Here is a 25,664-nt window from a genome sequence, read left to right on the forward strand (position 1 = left end):
GAGACAATGTCCGAGAGGAAAGACACAGGCTTCCCAATTCCCTCTCCGGAGCGCTGGAAAAGCACTGCAGAAGATTAAGGGGCGGATAGAGTTTCCAGAAGAAAGGATGTGAAGGAAGAATCAGGAAAGCTGGGGCCTGACCAAGTGCGGAAAGTGGATAGAGAGTGAAGACGGAGAAAGCGGGGGCCCCTCGGCCCCTCGGCCCGTTTCTCCTCCGAGCCACACGGGGGCGCTCCACCCGCCGTCACGTCCCCGGCTCGCCTTTTCCCGGCGGAAATGCCGGGGCAATGACGGAAGCCCGGAGGGAGGGAAGAGAGCGAGCGAGAGACAAGGGGCCAGAGAGCCGTGAGAGGCCGGTGGGCCGCAGGCGGCGGCAGGTGGCTCTCGTCCGGCGGGAGCTGCACCGAAGACCCGCACCGGGCTCCCCGCAGCCTCCGCGAGTCCCTCACCGACTCCGGGGCGCGCAGCGGGGCGGGGGTCTCCTCGGGGCCCTCGGGCGGGGCGAGGGGCCCGCGGCCGCGCTCCCGGCTCCTTCCTCTGCCGCGCGGCGCCCGCGGCGGCGGGGGAGGCGGGCAGCCGCGCCCGGAGCCGGGCTGGGCGGGCGGCGACCGGGCCGCCATGGACGTCAAGGTGTTCGCCAAGGAGCTGGACCAGTGGGTCGAGCAGCTGAACGAGTGTAAGCAGCTCAACGAGAACCAAGTACGGACGCTGTGCGAAAAGGTGAGCGAGGAGGGGGGCGCGGGCCCGCCTCCGGGGCCGGTCCGCCCGTGACCGCGGCGCAGGGCCGAGCAGGCCTCTCTGGGCTCCTGTGTCGCGTTCCGGGCCCCGGGGCGGACGGGCTGGGGGCCTGCCGCGGACCTGCAGGCTCGGCGCGTCGGACTTGCCGGCGAATCGATCTGATGCAGCCGCTCGTTTGGAAATGCACCGAAAGTTAACCTGGGTGCTGTTCATATTAACGGACTTGCTGGTAAACGGAGGACTTCTCATGCGAATCGGGCCCTTGAATCACTCGAAGTGTGTCGGACGTTTGTTAGAGAGGTGGGTGTGATGGCCGACTGAGTTTTTTGAGTAGAGGTCGACTTTGGAACAGGGGTGGCTGGTCTTCGCATTGAGTGGCTCTCGGAAGGGGAATGTTGATTTTCGGAAACAAGACGGCAAGTCTTAAGCTCGGCGACGTGCTCCCTTGTAATGAAGAATGGGGTGTTTTTCGTACAGAGTTTATTCAGAAAGTTATTTCCATTTCTATTATATGTGAAGTTTTGTTTGACCTATTATGTAGCTAGTTAACTGTTTACAGTCACCCTTGATGGTGTGATCTCAACGTTATGAATTCTCTTATCAGTTGTTTTCTTAACCGCTGGAGTTATTTCGAACTCTACGTCTTTGAAATCTGAAATTTTTCTTATTCATCTTATATTGTTTGGGCTAGACAAATTTCCTAAGTATTTACATAAAAAGGTCCGGTCTCAAGGCATAATGAGTTTATTTATTTAGTGCTGTTGGTTTTGCTGTGCTTTTAAGCTATAATCTATAAGACTTTCTCGGTCGTAATGTTTGGAAGTCAGAATGCATCAGAAATACACGGAAGAAAGGAATATTTTGTCAGTATTAATAGGGTACTCTTACAATTAAGCGATTTGGGATTGGGATAGAAGAGCAATAGCTTCCATTAACTTAGTGTTTGTTTCTCAAGTGTATTGTTGCCTGTGGCCTTCATATAGTAACTGCTTCTGTTAACACAGAAGCATTTCTGTAAATAGAACTGCCAAGCAAATGGTAATTTTCTCTTTCTGAAATAACTGTTTAGTTATATAGCTTCAAGTCTGTAATTCACTTTTCATACATGAGAACCTATAATTTCATGAGTCTTTAAAAAATTTACATTCTAAATCACCCCTTCTCAAGCTCTAGTGTCAATACGCGACTTTAAAATATCCAGCTTTGAAATTGGTTGAGTCAGTCAACCTCGCTGTGAACATTCGATGTAGACTTCGAGTTATGGATCTACTTGGTAGTTGAATTGGGTTTTCCTTTTGACTTTGATAATTTTAAAGTGTATTCCTAGAGAAGAAGATTATATCAAACTCGCGTCTTAGTTGATAAAGGCTTTTATATTTGTCAAGAGAGTTCCTAAATAAATTAAACTCAGTCCCTAGGGCCTTATTTTTAATATTTAAGCTTATATCTTACCTACTTTTTCCTCTTTGAATATTGTAGTTATACACTAACCGTTAATGTTTAAGTGGAAATCCCCAGTCGTGTATCTTTGGCAGCCTCCCCTGATATGGAGCCGCCAGTGGGGAAATGTAATAGTGGTCCTTTCTCTGCGCTTTGAGCAGTGCTTAATTTTGCAGCCCTCTAGCTGTGGTGTCCCTTTGTGGTGTGTATAGTCTGCCTTCTAACCTTAGTCTCCAGTCCCTTTCATGTCCCTATCCTATCCTCCTTTTTCCTAATGTGTAGTGAACTCTGCTCCTCAGCCTGAGTTCAAACCTTAGCTCCACGGCTTGATACCTGCCAGAGTGTTTGCACCTCTGACTCGGTATCTGTAAGACAGGGATGACAGTATTTGCTACTCTTTGGTGGGTTGTGAGTATCAAGATGCTACCTGTGTAAAATCCTGACCAGAAATAAGCACTCAATGAATGTTAAAGGAATAAAAGCTCGGTTAACATAGCTATCTTTATCTCATTTTAAATTTGTCTCCCCATTTTCTTTTGGAAAAAGGTGAAAAATTATTAGATGTGTAGATATGTCTTCTCTGTGGAGATTGTACCTGAAAACAGGTTTTATAGGTAGTGGCTATAGAACCCTGAAAAATATAGCGTCTGTATTTCTCGTGGTCTCTGTTACCTGAAGCACAAAATTCTGGAATTAGTGGCAATTTTGTGAAGTAACTTGACTCTGCACTTGGTCTACTTAATACTTGCTCTGCCTTTCCAGGTCAAGAATGGCAGGCATATAGAAAGACTAGAAGAGACAAAAGTCAAACCTAATTATGTGACTAGATTTTAGTGTTTTTTTTATAACAATTTTTTAGAGTCTATTGGAAATGTTACTTTATAGGAAGTTACATTATTTATAATGGTGATGATTTTTTCCCTCAAAATAAAATTCCCATTCTAAATAAGATGGCCTAAAAACTGAAGGAGTCAGCTGAAATTAAGATGAGAGTGGTGGTACTGGTTAAAGCCCTATTTTGAGGTAGTGGCAAAAATAAATTCCATCTAATGCCAATTGGAGAATAACTACAAAAAATCAGAATATGAATGGTGTGGTATGTCTAGCGTTCAGGATTAATCTCTGCCTAGAGAAAAATTGTTTGCATAGAAGAGTAAAGTATATCTTCTAAGAAGACTATGTTTAATATTAACTGAAATTAGCAGTCCAGCTTTTCAAGCTAATTGTAAAGTTGACTCCTCTTGTGTATAAAAGAAGCTGCTTCTGCGGTTCATTTCCCTAGGACCTTATAGCTTCAAGCCTGTGATTCACTTTTCAGGACAGCAGTTTGCACAGTGATTTTGAGAGAGTGCCTGGATAGCCAGTCTGGTACTGTTCAAATCGTCCTGTGCCTACAACTATATTTAACTCTTGGTAGAGTCTCAGGAAGAGAAATTTTTTAGGGTCTTTTAACCTGATTCACTTTTATACTGTGGAACCCTGGTGATGGTACTCTAAATAGGGAGGGAAAGTTAGCCTACTTAGGTGTTAGCAGAGCTTTATACTGAGAAAAATGTTGTGGCTTGTCTAGGACTATAAATATGTAAATTTTATGTTGGGCTAATGGATCTGTCTCTGGGTCCCTGCCTCAGCCTCGAAATAAGCAGAAGTATCTTAAAGCTATTACTAGCTTCATTAATGTGAAATAGCATGTTAAATTCCTAAATGCCTAAAACCACCCTGATAAAAATTAGATCCGGGTAAAAATGGATGATTTTTGTGAGTCAAGAAAAATGTATTGGATTACTTTTCTTTGATAAGTTGTACCTAAAAAATAGTGATCTTAACAGCCAAAAACCCTAACTCATAGTTCATTTTAAATTAACTGGAGCAAGGATTACACCAGCTCTTGTGGTCCATTGTATAGTCCAAAGTGCAGTGATGTAGAAAGTAACTCCTTGTTTTCTTACTGTAACAAAGAATGACATACTACACTGGAAAATGAGGTTAAAACCCGATTCTACTGACTGTACACCTTGTCATTTTCCATGTTACCTAAGCCAGCTTCTTATGGCAGACAGGTAAAGAAACTAAACCAGGCTAGCATGACTACGAAGTAGACTTTTAAAAATAAAAACTTATATGTGATCTGTAAAATCGTATTTGTAAGTAGGTAAAATGAAGATCTGTACATTATAAACTTTTCTTTTCATACAGAGTAGTTTTATTTGTAGGATATGCCTTTTATTCTTATTTAAAGATCGTGCAGAAATTTTTTCCTTCACAGTCTTTCTTCAGGATAAATGCTACTATGAAGGACTTCATAAATGAAGTTCTTTGTCAAAAGGAAAACAAAATGCCAGAAATAGAAGATAAAAGTAATGCCAAAACAATCACTGTGTTTTAGACTATATAAACTATGTATGTTTTCTGAATTTAGTTTTTCTAAGCAGAATGGCATTAAAACCACTGATGTAATCTAATTTGTATGAGAAATTTGAGTCTACTTCAGATTAACTTGGGATTTTGAATTGTTTTGAATTGATTTCCTTATGTCTCCTTCATGTAAACATAGTGAAACATAAGCCTAATCTTGGTCCTTTAAAATCACTTGCATTAAGAAATATTTCCTTCCCTGCTAACCCTTTATTAATGATCAAATGTTGTCATATACTTCCTGTACATTGCTTTTCAAGTTTAAATTTATTTAGTGATCATATTAACTTGGGGAATGAAGTCTTCATTACAGATTCAGTTTCCTTTCTATTGAATGGGGGAGCTCAAGCTTAGACTGGGTTTGTTGACTCTGGGCAGAGACACTTAATCATCTCTTGCAAACTGTCCTTTGACTGAAATACTTTAATGATCAAAAGAATTAAATGGCAGTCTTGAGGTGCAACCTGAGACAATGGACTTGTACTGTAATAGCACTGTAATATAGTACAGCAAAGTGTGCAAAATTTCATTAAAAACCAGTGAAGTACAAACCGAATTAAAAAATACATCAAAAGGATCATACACCATGACCAAGTGGGATTCATCCCAGGGATGCAAGGATGGTATAACATTCGAAAATCCATCAACATCATCCACCACATCAACAAAAAGGGCAAAAACCACATGATCATCTCCATAGACGCTGAAAAAGCATTTGACAAAATTCAACATGCATTCATGATAAAAACTCTCAGCAAAATGGGAATAGAGGGCAAGTACCTCAACATAATAAAGGCCATATATGATAAACCCACAGCCAACATTATACTGAACAGCGAGAAGCTGAAAGCTTTTCCTCTGAGATCGGGAACTAGACAGGGATGCCCACTCTCCCCACTGCTATTTAACATAGTACTGGAGGTCCTAGCCACGGCAATCAGACAAAACAAAGAAATACAAGGAATCCAGATTGGTAAAGAAGAAGTTAAACTGTCACTATTTGCAGATGACATGATATTGTACATAAAAAACCCTAAAGACTCCACCCCAAAACTACTGGAACTGATATCGGAATACAGCAAAGTTGCCGGATACAAAATTAACACACAGAAATCTGGACTTTCCTATACACTAACAATGAACCAATAGAAAGAGAAATCAGGAAAACAATTCCATTCACAATTGCATCAAAAAGAATAAAATACCTAGGAATAAACCTAACCAAAGAAGTGAATGACCTATACTCTGAAAACTACAAGTCACTCTTAAGAGAAATTAAAGGGGACACTAACACATGGAAACTCATCCCATGCTCGTGGCTAGGAAGAATTAATATTGTCAAAATGGCCATCCTGCCCAAAGCAATATACAGATTCGATGCAGTTCCTATCAAATTGCCAACAGCATTCTTCAATGAACTGGAACAAATAGTTCAAAAATTCATATGGAACCACCGAAGATCCCGAATAGCCAAAGCAATCCTGAGAAGGAAGAATAAAGTGGGGGGGGATCTCGCTCCCCAACTTCAAGCTCTACTACAAAGCCACAGTAATCAAAACAATTTGGTACTGGCACAAGAACAGAGCCACAGACTAGTGGAACAGAATAGAGACTCCAAACATTAACCCAAACATATATGGTCAATTAATGTATGATAAAGGAGCCATGGACATACAATGGGGAAATGACAGTCTCTTCAACAGATGGTGCTGGCAAAACTGGACAGCTACATGTAAGAGAATGAAACTGGATCACTGTCTAACCCCATACACAAAAGTAAATTCGAAATGGATCAAAGACCTGAACGTAAGCCATGAAACCATAAAACTCTTAGGAAAAAACATAGGCAAAAATCTCTTAGACATAAACATGAGCGACTTCTTCATGAACATATCTCCCCAGGTAAGGGAAACAAAAGCAAAAATGAACAACTGGGACTATATCAAGCTGAAAAGCTTCTGTACAGCAAAGGACACCATCAACAGAACAAACAGGTACCCTACAGTATGGGAGAATATATTCATAAATGACAGATCCGATAAAGGGTTGACAACCAAAATATATAAAGAGCTCATGCACCTCAACAAACAAAAAGCAAATAATCCAATTAAAAAATGGGCAGAGGAGCTGAACAGATAGTTCTCCAAAGAAGAAATTCAGTTGGCCAACAGACACATGAAAAGATGCTCCACATCACTTGTCATCAGAGAAATGCAAATTAAAACCACAATGAGATATCACCTCACACCAGCAAGGATCACCACCATCCAAAAGACAGACAACAACAAATGTTGGTGAAGATGTGGAGAAAGGGGAACCCTCCTACACTGCTGGTGGGAATGTAATTAGTTCAACCATTGTGGAAAGCAGTATGGAGATTCCTCAAAAAACTCAAAATAGAAATACCATTTCACTTCTAGGAATTTACCCTAAGAATGCAGCAGCCCAGTTTGAAAAAGACAGATGCACCCCTATGTTTATCGCAGCACTGTTTACAATAGCTAAGAAATGGAAGCAACCTAAGTGTCCCTCAGAAGATGAATGGATAAAGAAGATGTGGTACATATACACAATGGAATATTATTCAGCCATAAGAAAAAAACAAATCCTACCATTTACAACAACTTGGATGGGGCTAGAGGGTATTATGCTCAGTGAAATAAGCCAGGCAGAGAAAGACAGGTATCAAATGATTTCACTCATCTCTGGAGTGTAAGAACAAAGAAAAAACTGAAGGAGCAAAACAGCAGCAGACTCACAGAACCCAAGAATGGACTAACAGTTGCCAAAGGGTAAGAGACTGGGGATGACGGGTTGGAAGGGAGGAATAAGAGTGGGGGAAAGGAAGTGGGCGTTATGATTAGCATGTATAATGGGGGTGGCATGGGGAGGGCTGCGCAACACAAGAGAAGACAAGTAGTGATTCTATAGAATCTTTCTACGCTGATGGACAGTGACTGCAATGGGGTATGTGGGGGGAACTTGGTGATGGGGGGAGTCTAGTAAACATAATGTTCCTCATGTAATTGTAGATTAATGATACCAAAAATAAAAATAAAAATAAAAGGGTGTGGCAGGAGCTAGGGGGCACTGTTCCCTAGACTGCCTCACTTCTGACAATTTCAAGCTCAGTTCATTTCCACAACCACTCTCAGTTCAGTATTTCACAGGCAGGCCTTGCAGAACTCCCTGAAAGCTGTGGTACTCATAGTTGTGGTTTATTACAGGGAAAGAATACAGGTAAAATCAGCCAGGGGAAAAGACATGTAGGGCAGAGTTCAGAAGACCCAGCTGATCCCAGGTCACCCAAAGCCCCCATCGCAGGTCACCTTGTTGGGTTGATTGTCCAGTTGTCACAGCACTAACTAAGGCAAAGACACTCGCTTCAAGCAGTACATACTGGAACCTAGTAATCACCTCCCAATTACCAAGGGCGAAGGCCGGAACTCTCTTTGGGTCAGGTTAGTTCTTCACAGGTTTTTACTCCATAACAAATTGTAGGTGACAAGAACTTTAATAGACAGCAAATAAATGAAAAATAATACCAAAACACATGAAGAAGACTTAGGTAGGTTTGTCAGAACTGTGGAATGGGTAGGATGTGAGGCTTTTTGCTGTGAATTGAGTTGGTATATTCTTTGTTTTAATTTGAAAACATTTTCTTGATTCTGTGCTCTCTTTGAAAATGAAGAAAATACGCCATTTTTAAATGTTTAAAATATTTCCCAGTTTTTAAAAAATTTTATTATATGTTTTAGCATTTTTGTGTAGTCAGAATTGTCCCGCTTTTCTTTCAACTTTGAACATAAGAATCACTTGGAAAGCAAATAAAAAATTAAGGTTCCTTGACTCCATCCCAGAGACTGATTATGTTGTGGGCAGGTCCAAGAATGCATTTTAAGAGAGCATCACAGGTATTCTGATACAGAAGTTCCACGGTGCATCCTAAGAAATGCTACTTTGTGGAATATGCTAAGATTCTGATAAATTCACCCTTTCTCTGAAGTTTGGATCAGCTTCCAACATTTTCTTCTTTGTGTTTTTAGTGTTGTGAAAAGTCTCTCAGAGTTCCTTAAGTGAGATTTTTGCCAGCATCACTTCCTCTGGGGTATCTTCATCCTTTTCATCACAACCACTTGCCTCATATATGTCATCAAGTTCACGTATTTGTTTATATCACAACATGTATTTCCTGGCTGCGTAGCTAGAGTATCTCCAGTGGCATTATTCCTGCAGTCAACTGTTTCTTCTATGTACTTTCAGTCTGAAGTTCATTTCCTTCATTACCACTTTGCATTTCTTTTCAACAATTTCATTGTTGATCGTTCCTCTTTTGAGTGTACATTTTTTAAATGTCATGAGTGTATTGTTAGCCAATGAGGCCACAGTACAGTTACACACTTTGCTGTTTGGGTGTGAACTTACTAACAGATGTGCTGTGACCAGTCACTAAAAGACTAGTAAAGAAGGAATATGACTGGTCATTCGTCGCAACTGATGACAATGCTGCACCTGTTATGTAGTGATTTGAATACTAATGGAAAAATGTTTACTTTGTGTAATTACTGCAAATATACTGTTGGACTTAAATTTGAACCATGTTGTGGGGTCCTAATGTTATTTAACTAAACCGTGGTAAGTGCAATTCTTGCATAGAGCTCTGCAAAGTGGGAACTGCCTGTGTTAAAGAGAAACGGGTGGGTGGAATTCAAAGCCACGAGATAATTTTTTGGGCTACAACAGTACTTCACATTTAGTTTCACTGTGTTTGAGTGAGTTTAGTGTTATTATAAAGTGCACACACACACTATATCATGTATTTTAGCCCATCACATAGTTTTGTAAAACCTGTGCTGGCTTAAGATACCCATATATCCTTAAAAGAACAATTGAATCAGGTAATGTTTACATTTTGGTGATTTTTATGTGTGTTTTTAAAGTAAGAGAGTAAATGATGGTTGTATATGGAGCAGGTCCCTTTTTAGACTTGGAACCATCAATTGTTGATTTTTTAAAAAAATAATAACATATGAGCTTCACTTGAACTTTCTAATGATTTGTGCTTTTCAGTTTGGTTTTCTTTTCTGAACAAAACTGTGAAGTTCTCTTATGGAAAAACAATAAAAATGGTGTTACATTTGTAAACTTAGACCTTTCTGAGTCATTTGTCAGACTGAGATGCTTGATAATCTCTTGAATTCCCTTCAGTTCTAATTGGAATTATACCTTGTAGTGACTCTGCCCTCATTGCAGTGATTGATTGGGGCAGAGGGGGCATGTGCCTCAGTTGGCCAGTGACATGTAACTGAGTGCCCAGTGCAACTTCTGGGAAAGCTTGTGAGATGGATAGGCTAGGCTGACAATGTACCCTTAGGCCTTTTGCCCTTTCTGCCCTCCTGCTGAGTAGGATAGCAGATAAAGTGCCTAGAGATGCACCACCATTTTGTGGCCATGAAGTGGCAATTATGTTTACTAAGAGTGGAAAAGAAGGTAGGTGGAAAGAGTCTGGTGCCCTGATGGCCCTTGAGAGGCAGCCCAAACCATGGCTGCCTGCCTGCCTCCAGGCTTCTTATGTGAGGAAAATAAACCTACAGTTTAAGTCTCCCAATCCCAAAATGATAATTTCAATAACATGAAAATAATAAAGTAGTGTATTTTGCCACACAGCTAAAAATTAACCCTTAAAGAATTTCAGTTTGTAAAAGAATAACTATTTCTAGATTATACATGTGAAAGATACAGATATATTTTCGAGGTTTTTTGTTTTAGAGGTACATACAGACTCTAAGATATCTAATCTAAATGAAGAAACTGAAACATATATAGGTCTTAAGGTTACACAGTTAGATTTGAACTGGGAGGAGAACCCATATTTTCTGGAGTATTTCTATACATACAATCTCATTCTGACTACAGGCAGAGAAGAAAAAGTATGGGCTTCATTGTCCATAACTCTTGGGAATTCTACCAGGCTAATTTAAGCAGCAATGGCATTTACTGGAAGGATATTTGTAGCCTAGAATCGAAAGGAAAGCTGGAGAATCAAGATTGGATATTTTGCAGAAATTCAGAGATTGGAGCCGCAGTTAAAATCACCTTAGAAATGTTGGGGAATGCCGGCGAGAACACTTCTCTGTTGGAATAGAACTTGCCATTGTCCCTATTCTTAAGAGTCACATCAGATGAAAAGTCTGGGCTGCATGCACCCAGTTGGCATAGACTGATTTCCTCTGTGATTCCTACAGGGTGTATACAGACTTCCACTGTGATCTTCTTTTGCATATTCTGACATCAGTACTTCGGACTAGTGTAATAGGACCCTAGTCCTGAGGAACGAGTTGATGTGAATAGGTTGCAAGTCTTCATAGAAATGGGAACCCACTTACCCTTTACACAGGCTCTGTTTGCTCCATGTTTTATATAGGTCAGCAGAATACACACATTAACATAGAGATTTTTAAGCTTTTTAGTTTCATGAGCCCTTTATACTCTTAAAACTTAAGGATTGCTAAAAACTTTTGTTTATGTGGGTTGTGTTACTGATATTTACTGTATGGCAATGAGAACTGAAATTTCAAGAAATACTAATTCCTTAAAACAATAGTAAATCTATTACATGTGAATGTGACTTTGGATCACACTTTGAGAACTGCTACTACATTCATTTATCTGGAAGGAGAATAAATGAAGTTTCTTCAACAAAACTTCATAGTCTTAATATTCTAAGCCTCAAAACTATTAAAGCTGTCAGTATTACCGAAAATCTTATGTAGACTTAAAAATTAACTTTTTGGTGTTAAATTACAGGAAAATACAACTTTACAGTTTAAGTAGGTGGTAAAAAAAAAAAAAAAAGACAGCTACAAGCCCTCTTCCACTTAACAATTTCAACAAAGATGGCTACATCAGAGCTTTATAGTCTCAAATGTTCTTATATAAAATAGTTTCTTAGGGCTGAAAAGTGTGACCACTTTTTATTAAGATTGACTGAACCAGTGATTTTTGAGACATAATTTATTCTACAAATATCTTTATACAAACAGATATCTGGATGTTTCTCTTATCTTGCGTGCTATAAATATTCTCCAAACTTCTCCTTTTATCTATTTGCACACAGAATTTTTATTTCATTTGGTTGAACCTGTTGAAGCCAGTGTGTTGAGGTTAGCATTTACCTGTTCCTCTGTTTATCTCTCGTGCTGGCATACAATAGATGCTTAACCAAGTGTTTGTCATATGAATACATGAACCTTATTCTTCATATACTTGCATGTGTCAAGTGATTGCTATATATGGTGTACAGCAGAGTGAACAGTTTATCAACCTGGTGGAGATTATTCCTCTTAAAAGAGTTCTGCTAATTGTTTTCTCAATCTTTAGCTATTACTAGGGTTCTTAAACTGTATCCAAATACAACATATTAAAAAATCTTTCCTCTGTTTTTTATAATGTTTCCTTTGGGGGATTTTAAGTAAGATTAGCTTGTTAAATTCCTAATATTGTATAACTTGAGGATTCTGTTTTAACTATTTCTGCAAAATCTTGGATATTTGTTCCCTTTTAACTTGAAAAACAAATTACTTGATGCTTGTTAAGCAAATGACATAATGATTTTACTCATTTTTAAGCTTGTTGCCATTGGCTTTTTTCACAGTTGATAGTTACATTGGTGGAGATTATTCCTCTTAAATGAGTTCTGCTAATTGTTTTCTCAATCTTTAGCTATTACTAGGGTTCTTTTGACTTTGGGGTTTGGCTTCTGTGAATTGGTTTTAATATTAAGGACTGTTTTCTTTACCCCATGATGCATTGATGCTTTGACTGGACTTGGCTGGCACTGCTGTAAGTGTGGGGCCTCTGTGCTCCGAGCCAGCTGCTTGGGGAACCCACCATGGTCATGTGTAAAGATTGTTAGTAGCTTCTTGGACTGGAATTCCTAAACAGTTCTATTTATTAAACAGGTGATCATGTAATTTTGTGATTTGCCTTTTCATTTATTTATCAAATGCCCTTTATATAAAATATATTTCTGTGACATTCTTAATGTCTACTTGTGTTACATACAGTCTGTTGATGTACCATATTTGTTTCCTTAACTATCCCATGAACATTTATAGTTTCCAGGGTTTTTTTCCTTAAAAGCAAACATTACTTATATCCGTACATATTGATCTGATTTTGTTCGTAGTATGGATGTCTAGAAGTGGAGTTGCTTGGTCCTGTGGTATAACCATGTATCAGTTAGTGTTAGATTTGGTGTGTGCCAATAGAAAATCCCAAATAATACCTAACCAAGGCAGCAGTTTGTATTTCTCATAGGTGCAGGAAGGTCCAGATACATGCAGTCCAAGGGTGGTATGCAGCTCTACAAATATTTAGAAAGAAGACATCTTGCTCTTTCAATTTTTTGTGGTTAATGTAGTAAATTACTATGAACTGAGTAGTTTTAAACAATAGAGATACATTATCTCCCAACTCTGGAGGCCAAAAATCCAATATCAAGGCATCTGCAGGGCCCCACAGCATCTGGAGGCTTTGAGAAAGCCTCTGGTGGCTGCTGGCATTCCTTGGCTGCATCCCTTCAGTCTGCCTTTGTCTTCACAGGGACTTCTCTGTGTGTGTCTGTCTCAAAACTCCCTCTGCCTCTCACAAGGCTATATGTGATTACATTTAGAGTCTGTCAAGATGCGCTAGGATAAGCTCCTCATGTCAGGGTCCTTCATCTCATCATTTTCCTACGAGGTCATATTCACAGGTTCTGATGACAGGGAAGTGAGTTAGGGATGTTTTTTCAGCCTGCTGCATCTTCTGAAACACTGCTCTCCTGCTGCTAAGGAGCAGCCCTTGTCTTTTACTGTCTTACAGGGCTCCTGGAGGTCTGGCCATCACATAAACATTCCAGGAGGCAGGATAGAAAGTGACACCCTCTCTTTAAGGAAATGTTCTGGTTTCCACATAACACTTCTTACATCTCACTGACCAGAATTTAGTCTCATGGTCTTTTGTAGCTGCATGAGAGGCTGGTCCTATGGATTCAATAATTGTGTCTTCCCAAAATCTTTATGTGAAGCCAGGGAGGTGTCATTAATTTCTCCATTTCTCTGGAGAGAGACAGCTAAGTGGGGATCTTTATCTCATTCTATCTTTTGTCTGAGAAGTAATGGAAATGGCTATTGGAAGAAAATAGGGAATGAGCAGTGGGCACAACAGTGACAGAACTGAATGCATCCAGGCTGCCCACTGATTGGGGGACATGTCCAAAGCCTGAAAGTATCGCCCTGCGGGAATGGAGTGAGCCTGAACAAAACCTCAGATGGTAATGCCATTCGTAGGCATGCTGGACCCCGCATTCCTTGGGAGCTCTCCCACCTGCTCTCTTGGCTACAAAAAAAAGACTTGAAACCTCACCTTTAAGCCTGTGGCTCACTGGGGAAAACAAACCAGTCCCCCTTGGGTAGAGTGGGAGTTAATAAACGACCCACAGTGTATTGGAGTAAATAGAAGGTTGAGACTGATTGCCCAGCAACACAGGAGAACACCATGGCAAGCAGATTACAGCAAGCTAGAAAGGAACATAGTCTGAGAAATAATATAGAGAACCGAAAGTGAAAACAAACCTCACCCAAGGAGCAGGAAGAAATTACCCACGTGAGCGCAAGTTCTAGACCAGCTCATTATGATGTGAATTAAATAAAAGAAGCTCAGAAACAATAACATAGCATAACGAGATGAATAGAGATATAGGAACTAATTGAGGGCAAAGCTGACAGTGATAATTAATAATGAGAAACAGAATAGACATGGCAGAAAAGTCCTAAGATGGTCACAAGGAAAGCTAATGAAAACAAAGAAGATGACATAGTTAAAAAGAAAAAAAAAAGTTTCTGAAATAGGAAATTCAACAAATAGAGAAAAACTGTTCCATCCCATGACAGTAAGGTTTCCCTGAATTGAAGAACTCATGCCATTTTTTATTATTATTCAAGTATCATTGATACACAATTTTATGAAGGTTTCACATAACCCAGTGGTTTCAACATTCACCCATATTCAAGTCCTCATTCCCTCTATTGCAGTCACTGTCAGTCTGTCAGCGTGGTAAGATGTTATAGAGTCATTAATTGTCTTCTCTGAAGAAATCATGGGATTTTATAGCTCACAGGAAACCTTGACCCTAGGCCTCAGAGCCTCCAGAACCGTGAGAAATAAACTGTTTCTAAGCCACCCAGTCTGGTATTTTTGTCATAGCAGTCTGGAAAGACTTAAGACACTAATGACACTAAGATTTATAAAGGGAAAAAACAGAATTGTCATTTTATAGTCTGGTAAATCCAAGAGAATCTATAAATATTAAAACTAAATAGTTTTCAAGTTACGTGTATTATGTAAAAATCTGGCATTAAGAAATATTTTATTAAAAATCGCAGCATAGTATCAAGTATAAATTAACTTGGATTATATCCAATAACAAGTAGCTATTACTAGACAATTATGAAACTATTAAAGAATAAAGGAAATCTAAGTAAATAATGATTGATGCCACATTCATCAGTGGAAAGGCTTAGTATTTTAAAGCTGTCTATTTGTGCCAGATACATAAATTCCATGCAGTTTGAGGGAAAATCTCAACAAACTTGACACGTTTGTTCTACAAGTCATATGGTAGGCTTAATGAAAGGGCCCAAAAGAGCCTGATAGTTTTGAATAAGGAAGGGAGCCTCAAGTCCCTGCTACTATGATTTCTTACAGTAATTGAATCAGAAGGTTACTGTGTGGGTGGTAGCCCAGTGAAAATGGAGCTCGAGGCAAGGATTTAAGGGCTGATGCCTTATTTGGGGAGTGCATGTCCAAAGAAGGATGGTGAAGGGAAAAATTCAGGCGAGGAGGCTGTGAAGCACTGTGATCTGATGACCTTGGGAGGTGGGACTTATGCCAAATCTGGAGGAATCACACTTCAGAGAAGCCCAGGGAAGGAAAAACAGGTTCCCTTGCTTCCTCTTTTCCCCCTCCTCCCACTGGCCAGGGATGACTGACAACTATTCCAGATGGGGGCATCTGGCCCTCAGCACCTGCTCAGGAAGGCAGATCGCACACCCCAGCATGTGCCCTTCCATCCATGTCTGGAAGTAGAGGAGCAGCTCGGCACAGTTAGGGCTCAGCGAGCGTCACGACTTCAGCTTTGGTCACAGCCAGCCCGGGGGCCGGGCAAGGGCGCCATCAGTGATGACAGCCGTGCCGTGCTTCAGAAAAAGAATCACGAGGAAGCTGAGCCAGGTGTACAAGGTTGTGTTCAGGTACAAACAAAACAGGGACAGAATGTGGGTTCTTTATAAAAGCTTGGCAGGATGGGATTACAAATTAGGAAAGGATGGCACTATAAATAATGCTGGGCCAGTTGGCTAACTCTTAGGAAAAATAAAATAAAAATGAATCCCTACATTATTCCATCTAACAATTCCAGATGGATTAAAGATGTTAAACGTGAAGAGCAAAACTTCTGGGATAAAAATACAGGAGTGCCTTTTTGACTTCTGTGTAGGGAATAGTTTCTAAAATAAGACCTAACAGCGCAGACCATAAAGGCGAGGAAGGCGGGGAGAACAGTGGTGAACTTGCTGTCTTGGTGCAGAGACAACAGCAAAAAAGTTTAGCGACATTCTAAGCAAAATGAAAACACCAGTGCCATACTGAGAGAAGATATTTAAAATGCATAAAACCAATAAAAAGGTAAATATCCATAACAAAAACTGGTATAACTCTATAGGGAAAATGTAAACAATGAAATAGGAAGGCTAATTTTGTGAGCAGGCTTTGCCACACAATAAAAGAAATCCAGTGACCAATAAACATGAAAAGCTGCTTTTTTAAAAAAAAGTGCCCATATCGGAGGTGCAAATTAAAAGATACTCTTTCACACCCTTTAATTGGCACAAGTGTTAAAATCTGTTGACAGAGATGCAGATTATCAGAATTTACACCATACATAGGAGCTAGAAATCCATGTATCCATTTAATCTAAAGGGGCAGAGAAATGTCTGTCCCCACAGTCCCGCAGTCCCAGGTCGCAGCTCTCCGTGGGCTGGGCGCCCCCTGAAACTCATCCGGAGCTTTCGGCTTTTCTTGCTCTGAGTCATTTTTGCTCCTATCACCCTCCCTATCAGGTTGCTTCTTACTCTTGAGACTGGGACCATGGATGTAGTCAGAGTAGGGTGAGGGCCTCCGGAGGGGGCAAGGCGGGATATTTTTAGTCAGAGCAATGTAACTACAAGCAAGGAAACCCCCCTGCTAAAACTCTATGTTAAACATTGAGCTCTAGAATCATTCTTCAGTAAAATCAGTTAATGTTCCCCAGATAAAGAAGAGTAGCACATGTTTTATTATGCTAACCATTTATAATCATGTGTAAGGTTCTCTTTAGCATACTCAAAGGCCCAAGCCTATGTGCTGTCTTTCTCCTTCAGATCTGATGAAGTGATTTTGCAAACTGGGCAACTAATTTAGCAAGTAAGCCCAGGCATAAACAACACAGTAAAAGGCAGGAAGAATTCCACCTTAAAGATAAGATTGCATTTTAATACTCAAGAAGTTAAGACGTTAGAAATTCTTAACTTACTCTTTAGCAAACAATACCTCAGCCCACCTTGGGGGACTGAGCAGGTGGCCTTGTTTCCTGTGCCCCCAGACCAAGATGCTGGTATCTCAAATCAGAAGTTGTTTGTGTTAATTCTAAATATTCAGAGACCACTTAACAAGTCCACACCCCTAAGTTTTTTTCATGTTCTCCAAAAATCCTCAGCTGCCTATAAAACCCCCTAGACAACGCACCACTATGGACTCACTTGTCCCTCCTGGCATGAGCCGGGAGTTTAATCTTTAAATAAAATCCTGTACCTTGCTCTCCTACCTTGACTGTGAAGCTCATTCTTCGGCTCCGCAAACAAGAACCCCGGCATCACTCTTAGTTTGTGTGTCTACGTTGGTGCCAGTTCTTACCTCCTGGCCTTCATGGTTTTCTGTTTCTCATCTGTCAATAGACCTTGGAAACTCCCTAAATAACCTATTAGAATTTTGCACGTAAGAAGTAAATAGGCCCAGAACATGGCCTGAGACTTTTCTGGAGGGTTGGTGGAAGATTCACCATATCTTGTTTTATTATTTCCATGGCCCTGTTTACTTTTCTTTATGATTCTGCGCTATTTTTCCTATTTTAGACAAAGTTGCTAAAGAGAGGAGGTATAATAAACTTTAATTTAGTCAGTATATACATTTAATTTGCTGCTGTTTATATAGAAATTCTGTATTTCAGGGTCTCCTATTGGAATATTCTAACAACTCATTAAATATAAAATAGTTGGAATAAAGAAATGGAAGGTTGGTCTATAAGTTGGTGTAAGATGTTTGTTTATAAAAGAATTTTGAATGATTGATTTGTGATTTTTTTGAATAACCATTTTAAACCTGTAAGTAAGATTGATCTTTCTAAAACACAGCTTTATTGAGATATAATTCCTATACCATTTCTCTCATTTAGAGTGTACAGTCCACTGGCCTTTAGTGCATTCACATATATGTATATTTATCACCACAATATTAGAACATTTTCATTACCCACCAAGGAAACCCTGTTCCCCTTAGCCATTAACCCCCAACTCCCTAGCCCTCAGCAACCACTAATTTTTCAGTCTCCGTAGGTTTGTGTGTTCTGGACATTTCATGTAAGTGGAGCCTTAAAATATATGACCATTTGTGGCTGCCTTCTTTCACTTAATGTTTTCTGAGTTGTATCAGTATTTCATTTCTTTTTATTGGTGAATAATATTCCACTGAACAAATAATACCACTGTTTATTCATTAGTTAATGAACATTTGGGTGGTTTCCACTTTTTGACTGTTGTGAATACTGCAAATGAACATGTATAAACATGTTTTCATTTCTCTTCAGTATATACTATAACTAAGAATGGAATTGGTAGATCACATGGTAATCATTCTATGTTTAACTTTTTGAGGAACTGTCAAACTGTTTTCCACAGCAGCTGTACCATTTTTACAGTCCCATCAACAGTTGTATGTGAATTCCAATTTCTTCACATCCTCCAAAACATTCTCTTTTTATTTAGCCATCCTTTAGGTATAAAGTAGTATCTCATTTTGGTTTTAGTTTTATGATTTTCTCAGGCACATTTCAGATGTTTTTTTTCCCAGGTTGTCTTTTAATACACATGATATAATGCTTTTTGTATTTGTGATAGAATCTTTTTTTATTGTTAATTTCATTTTTTTTAACAGGCTAAGGAAATCTTAACAAAGGAATCTAATGTGCAAGAGGTTCGTTGTCCTGTTACTGTCTGTGGAGATGTGCATGGTCAATTCCATGATCTTATGGAACTCTTTAGAATTGGTGGAAAATCACCAGATACAAACTATCTGTTCATGGGCGACTATGTAGACAGAGGTTATTATTCAGTGGAGACTGTGACTCTTCTTGTGGCATTAAAGGTATGAATAATAAAACTCAGTTTTCTCCCCCTCCACACCCCAAGGCTCCAATGCAGCAAAAGGCAAGAATGGCAGTATTATATATCATCTCTTTTGTTTTATGATCCATTCAGTTTATAGCCCCTTAAAATAATAGTTGATTTTACACCTTTTAAAAGAGAGAGAAAAACAATACATTGAACCTCCTGCCTTCTCCTTGTAGATCATTCTTTTATGTAGTCCATAGCTGAAGTATTGGCATCATTGTTGACTTAATCACACAGGAAGTGATTTTTATTATTGTCCTTGAAAAACTGTTGTTCCTGGGTCTTTCTGTTTTTACTGTCACACAATCCATATTTTCACTACACATTTCAATTAGTGCAGTATAGTGTGGTAATATTTCTGGCCCCTCCAAATCTACCTTGCGTGCTTGCCAGATTAAAACTCCTGTATATGACACTTTCATCTTGTTTCTTTCCTGTTCCCAAACTCTTCAGAGATACCGTGTTGCTTGTAGAATCAAGCTCGGCCTCCTTATTTGGCCCTCAGTATAGTCAGCCCAAGTTTGCCCCCAGTAGTTGGTAGCATAAACTTTTTCTCAGAAACTTACAATGTTCTATCTCCATGTGTTTCCTTCTCTGGTTTCCCTGAAAGATTACTCTTTCTGTGATTTTTTACCCCTTCTAAGGCCGAGATTATTCCTCCCTTGAGGGCTTCAACCATTGAGCCTTATTCCTTCTGGTCTAAATTACCATGAAATTTATCCTCCCACCCCTTCCATGTTACATAGTGCTTTATTGCTATACATTATTTATTTCTCATACCTCCGTATGAAGATTAGTCCCTCAACAGCAGAAGTCATGTGGACCTGACACCTAGCTTTTAAACATCGAGATATAATATATGTTTAGTAAATATGTGTGGATTGAAGTATGCCTTTGCAGCTTTTTGGTTAATTTAGTTTACAGAATCTGATGCTTTTTCATGCTTCTTAAAAGACATATTCCTAACTAAATAGTACGCAATCAGGTATGTCTCTGTTTCTGTATGTCTGTTTTGTATGTCTCTGTAGAAAAGAGACTATAAATACTTTCGAAATCTTACCTATTTGGCCCGGGCCTGTTTTTGTGTTTTCGTTAGCAAAAACAGTCTTCCTGTGGGAAATAAAGGTTGTAAAGGAAGAGAGAAGTTAGTCTATTAAGGAGTTTGTCTTAGGCCCAAATCTCTCATCTTCAGTATTCATTTACCAGTAAGAAGTCATAGTGTTGGAAACAGTTAAAGGCCTAATGATGATCTGAGGATGAAGAAGATATTAGAGACCAAGGGTCATAATGTTACTGTAGTACTGTAGGTATCAGTTAATAAGGGTTCCAAATAGGGAGGTATAAGTAGCCATGAACAAGAGTGATTATAAAAAGATATATTGCAAAGGACCTGGTTATGAATGAGAAAATTTTTTAGTCTGAAAAAGAATGCATATTTACTGTACTAGCAGGAGAAAGAGCCATTTAAAAAATGGCTCAGAGGTTTATGTGCTTAACATAAAACTGGTAAAAATATGGCTTGTAAATGGGTTTCTTTTGCTTTTTCTCCAGGTGCGTTACCCAGAACGCATTACAATATTGAGAGGAAACCATGAAAGCCGACAAATTACCCAAGTATATGGCTTTTATGACGAATGTCTACGGAAGTATGGAAATGCCAATGTTTGGAAATATTTCACAGATCTATTTGATTATCTTCCACTTACAGCTTTAGTAGATGGACAGGTGTGTATATATATATGTTTACATGGCAGGTGGGGGAGGAATAAAAGTAGGGAGAGATTTTCTATTATTAATTTAAGGTCTGTATTTACATGATGTGCTTCCTGTATCTCCTTGGCCTTTTCTACCTCCTTCCCTTTAAATTTTGGAACTGGGAATTTGGGTAAGTTTTATGCAAATTGAGACCAGCATTTTTCCCTTTTGATCTCAGCTGTGTGAGTATGTCTTCTGGCTGAGGAATATGCCAGTTGCCTTTTTATTATAGATGAATATTGTAAGTAAATGTTTAAGAGCCTGATGGACAATACTAGGAAAGCAAAGCTATTTTTTCTTACCCGTCTCTGGCTAACCAGTCATCTTCCGGGGCCATACAGGGAAATGTAAAGTTGGTAAGTGAGAGAGAAGCCATATTGTTTGCAAAGGTTAGCTTTTTACTTCTTTGCAGATTTATGCCCTGTGGCTTCTATGCCCAGCACTTGTCTCGAGGTATCTTTACCACCTGGAGGAATTATGATACTCGGTAAATTCGATATGAGGCACGAATTCTATTTAAGGTTTGTAATTAGGAAGGAAGAAGAAAAGCTATAGATGTAGCATATGAAGGAAACTTGGGAGGATTGATTATTTCTTTGACATATCTTCTTGTATAGTACCTTAAGTATGTATAGGTTTTAAACTACTAACTAATTTGCACACACATATTAACATAATAGGAATACGGTGACATAAACAAAGCAAATCTATAATTACCAGCCATCTCCAGTGAAGCCAAGAAAACCATTTAGGCACCCTAGGCATTTGTGAAAATTTATCTATGATATGATGGATATTTTCCAACTGTACTTGAACCATCAGACAAATTAAAGCAGCCCATTTCTGGGATCTGTTCACATCCCATATGTTCTTTTAACCATAGATAGTCTATAGTCATGAGATTTTGGGGTGCTACAACTTGCACCCCTCCCAACCCCTGGTTGAGTTCCAACAGTACAGATCCAGTCAAATTCGTTGTCTCACTGTATGCACATGCCAGCCTAGACATCTCCCTCCTCCTTCTTATGGCAAGTCCAGGAGACGGTGGGCTGGATGCAGCCACAACCGCAGCATCGTCCGGATCCCTGTGGAGGCTTTTTGATGATCATCCCCCGGCACGAGTCCTCCAGAGAGTGCTGATGCCGGAAGCTCCTCCTCATATCGTATCTTAGTTCATTTTCTGGGTATCCAAGCTAGGCCTTGATCTTCTGCGTAGAAACAAACAGACCCTTTGCCCACACTTTGACATGCCCTCTATACCACTGTGCAGAACTCATTGGAGGTCAGCACACAGGAACTGCTTTTTTTTTTTTTTTTTTAATTAAGAGAAAGGAATATTATCAGCAAAGAGTACCTCCATAGCTGATCATCTGACACCCTTTAAGTGATCAACATTAAGGATATTTAAAGCATGCGTTGATCTTTGATTTACCAATAGTTTTATCCTGTTAAGGAGTAATCCCCCTTTTCTTTCTTTCTTTCTTTTTTTTTTTTTTTTTAAATTTTTAATCTACACTTACCTGAAGAATACTATGTTTACTATGCTCTCCCCTATATCAGGTCCCCCCTAACAACCACATTACGGTTACTGTCCATCAGCTTAGCAAAATGTGGTAGAGTCACTACTTGTCCTCTCTGTGTTGTGCCGCCCACCCTCCCCTTTCTCCCTCCCCCCCATGCATGCTAATCTTAATACCCCCCTTCTTCTTCCCCCCCCTTATCCCTCCCTGCCCACCCATCCTCCCCAGTTCCTTTCCCTTTGGTACCTGTTAGTCCATTTTTGGGTTCTGTAATTCTGCTGCTGTTTTGTTCCTTCGGTTTTTCCTTTGTTCCTATACTCCTCAGATGAGTGAAATCATTTGGTATTTCTCTTTCTCCGCTTGGCTTATTTCACTGAGCATAATACTCTCCAGCTCCATCCATGTTGCTGCAAATGGTTGGATTTTTCCACTTCTTATGGCTGAGTAGTATTCCATTGTGTATATGTACCACATCTTCTTTATCCATTCATCTACAGATGGACATTTAGGTTGCTTCCAATTCTTGGCTATTGTAAATAGTGCTGCGATAAACATAGGAGTGCATCTGTCTTTCTCAAACTTGATTGCTGCGTTCTTAGGGTAAATTCCTAGGAGTGGAATTCCTGGGTCAAATGGTAGGTCTGTTTTGAGCATTTTGATGAACCTCCATACTGCTTTCCACAATGGTTGAACTAATTTACATTCCCACCAGCAGTGTAGGAGGGTTCCCCTTTCTCCACAGCCTCGCCAACATTTGTTGTTGTTTGTCTTTTGGATGGCAGCTATCCTTACTGGTGTGAGGTGATACCTCATTGTAGTTTTAATTTGCATTTCTCTGATAATTAGCGATGTGGAGCATCTTTTCATGTGTCTCTTGGCCATCTGTATTTCTTTTTTGGAGAACTGTCTGTTCAGTTCCTCTGCCCATTTTTTAATTGGGTTATTTGTTTTTTGTTTGTTGAGGCGTGTGAGCTCTTTATATATTCTGGACGTCAAGCCTTTATCAGATCTGTCATTTTCAAATATATTCTCCCATACTGTAGGGTTCCTTTTTGTTCTATTGATGGTGTCTTTCGCTGTACAGAAGCTTTTCAGCTTAATGTAGTCCCACTTGCTCATTTTTGCTGTTGTTTTCCTTGCCCGGGGAGATATGTTCAAGAAGAGATCACTCATGTTTATGTCTAAGAGGTTTTTGCCTATGTTTTTTTCCAAGAGTTTAATGGTTTCGTGACTTACATTCAGGTCTTTGATCCATTTTGAGTTTACCTTTGTATATGGGGTTAGACAATGGTCCAGTTTCATTCTCCTACATGTAGCTGTCCAGTTTTGCCAGCACCATCTGTTGAAGAGACTGTCATTTTGCCATTGTATGTCCATGGCTCCTTTATCAAATATTAATTGACCATATATGTTTGGGTTAATTTCTGGGGTCTCTAATCTGTTCCACTGGTCTGTGGCTCTGTTCTTGTGCCAGTACCAAATTGTCTTGATTACTATGGCTTTGTAGTAGAGCTTGAAGTTGGGGAGTGAGATCCCCCCTACTTTATTCTTCTTTTTCAGGATTGCTTTGGCTATTCGGGGTCTTTGGTGTTTCCATATGAATTTTTGAATTATTTGTTCCAATTCATTGAAGAATGTTGCTGGTAATTTGAGAGGGATTGCATCAAATTTGTATATTGCTTTCGGCAGGATGGCCATTTTGACGATATTAATTCTTCCTAGCCATGAGCATGGGATGAGTTTCCATTTATTAGTGTCCCCTTTAATTTCTCTTAAGAGTGACTTGTAGTTTTCAGAGTATAAGTCTTTCACTTCCTTGGTTAGGTTTATTCCTAGGTATTTTATTCTTTTTGATGCAATGGTGAATGGAATTGTTTTCCTGATTTCTCTTTCTATTGATTCGTTGTTAGTGTATAGGAAAGCTACAGATTTCTGTGTGTTGATTTTGTATCCTGCAACTTTGCTGTATTCCGATATCAGTTCTAGTAGTTTTGGAGTGGAGTCTTTAGGGTTTTTTATGTACAGTATCATATCATCTGCAAATAGTGACAGTTTAACTTCTTCTTTACCAATCTGGATTCCTTGTATTTCTTTGTTTTGTCTGATTGCCGTGGCTAGGACCTCCAGTACTATGTTAAATAACAGTGGGGAGAGTGGGCATCCCTGTCTGGTTCCCGATCTCAGTGGAAATGCTTTCAGCTTCTCGCTGTTCAGTATAATGCTGGCTGTGGGTTTATCATATATGGCCTTTATTATGTTGAGGTACTTGCCCTCTATTCCCATTTTGCTGAGAGTTTTTATCATGAATGGATGTTGAATTTTGTCAAATGCTTTTTCAGCATCTATGGAGATGATCATGTGGTTTTTGTCTTTCTTTTTGTTGATGTGGTGGATGATGTTGATGGATTTTCGAATGTTGTACCATCCTTGCATCCCTGGGATGAACCCCACTTGGTCATGGTGTATGATCCTTTTGATATACTGTTGAATTCTGTTTGCTAGTATTTTATTGAGTATTTTTGCATCTACATTCATCAGGGATATTGGTCTGTAATTTTCTTTTTTGGTGGGGTCTTTTCCTGGTTTTGGTATTAGGGTGATGTTGGCTTCATAGAATGAGTTTGGGAGTATTCCCTCTTCTTCTATTTTGTGGAACACTTTAAGGAGAATGGGTATTATGTCTTCTCTGTGTGTCTGATAAAATTCCGAGGTAAATCCGTCCGGCCCCGGGGTTTTGTTCTTGGGTAGTTTTTTGATTACTGTTTCAATTTCTTTGCTTGTAATTGGTTTGTTTAACTTTTGTGTTTCTTCCTTGGTCAGTCTTGGGAGGTTGTATTTTTCTAGGAAGTTGTCCATTTCTTCTAGGTTTTCCAGCTTGTTGGCATATAGGTTTTCATAGTAGTCTTTAATAATTCTTTGTATTTCTGTGGAGTCTGTCGTGATTTTTCCATTCTCATTTCTGATTATGTTGATTTGTGTTGACTCTCTTTTTCTCTTAATAAGTTGGGCTAGAGGCTTATCTATTTTGTTTATTTTCTCAAAGAACCAGCTCTTGGTTTCGTTGATTTTTGCTATTGTTTTATTCTTCTCAATTTTGTTTATTTCTTCTCTGGTCTTTATTATGTCCCTCCTTCTGCTGACTTTAGGCCTCATTTGTTCTTCTTTTTCCAGTTTTAATAATTGTGATGTTAGACTATTCATTTGGGATTGTTCTTCCTTCTTCAAGTGTGCCTGGATTGCTATATACTTTCCTCTTAAGACTGCTTTCGCT

At 39.4% G+C, this 25,664-nt stretch overlaps 1 protein-coding gene across 1 annotated transcript in view; it reads left to right on the plus strand.

Annotated features, from left to right (window-relative positions):
- The first annotated feature begins 298 nt into the window (after positions 1-298).
- PPP2CB (protein phosphatase 2 catalytic subunit beta) overlaps positions 299-25,664 on the plus strand; it is a 33,146-nt gene continuing 7,780 nt past the window's right edge. Inside the window, exons 1-3 of the mRNA XM_036997726.2 lie at positions 299-720; positions 18,883-19,092; positions 20,670-20,843. Coding sequence (XP_036853621.1) covers positions 619-720; positions 18,883-19,092; positions 20,670-20,843 — 486 coding nt within the window. The 5' untranslated portion in view covers positions 299-618. The remainder of the gene's footprint in view (positions 721-18,882; positions 19,093-20,669; positions 20,844-25,664) is intronic.

Source organism: Manis javanica, chromosome 12, assembly GCF_040802235.1.
Source record: "Manis javanica isolate MJ-LG chromosome 12, MJ_LKY, whole genome shotgun sequence".
Taxonomy (NCBI): domain Eukaryota; kingdom Metazoa; phylum Chordata; class Mammalia; order Pholidota; family Manidae; genus Manis; species Manis javanica.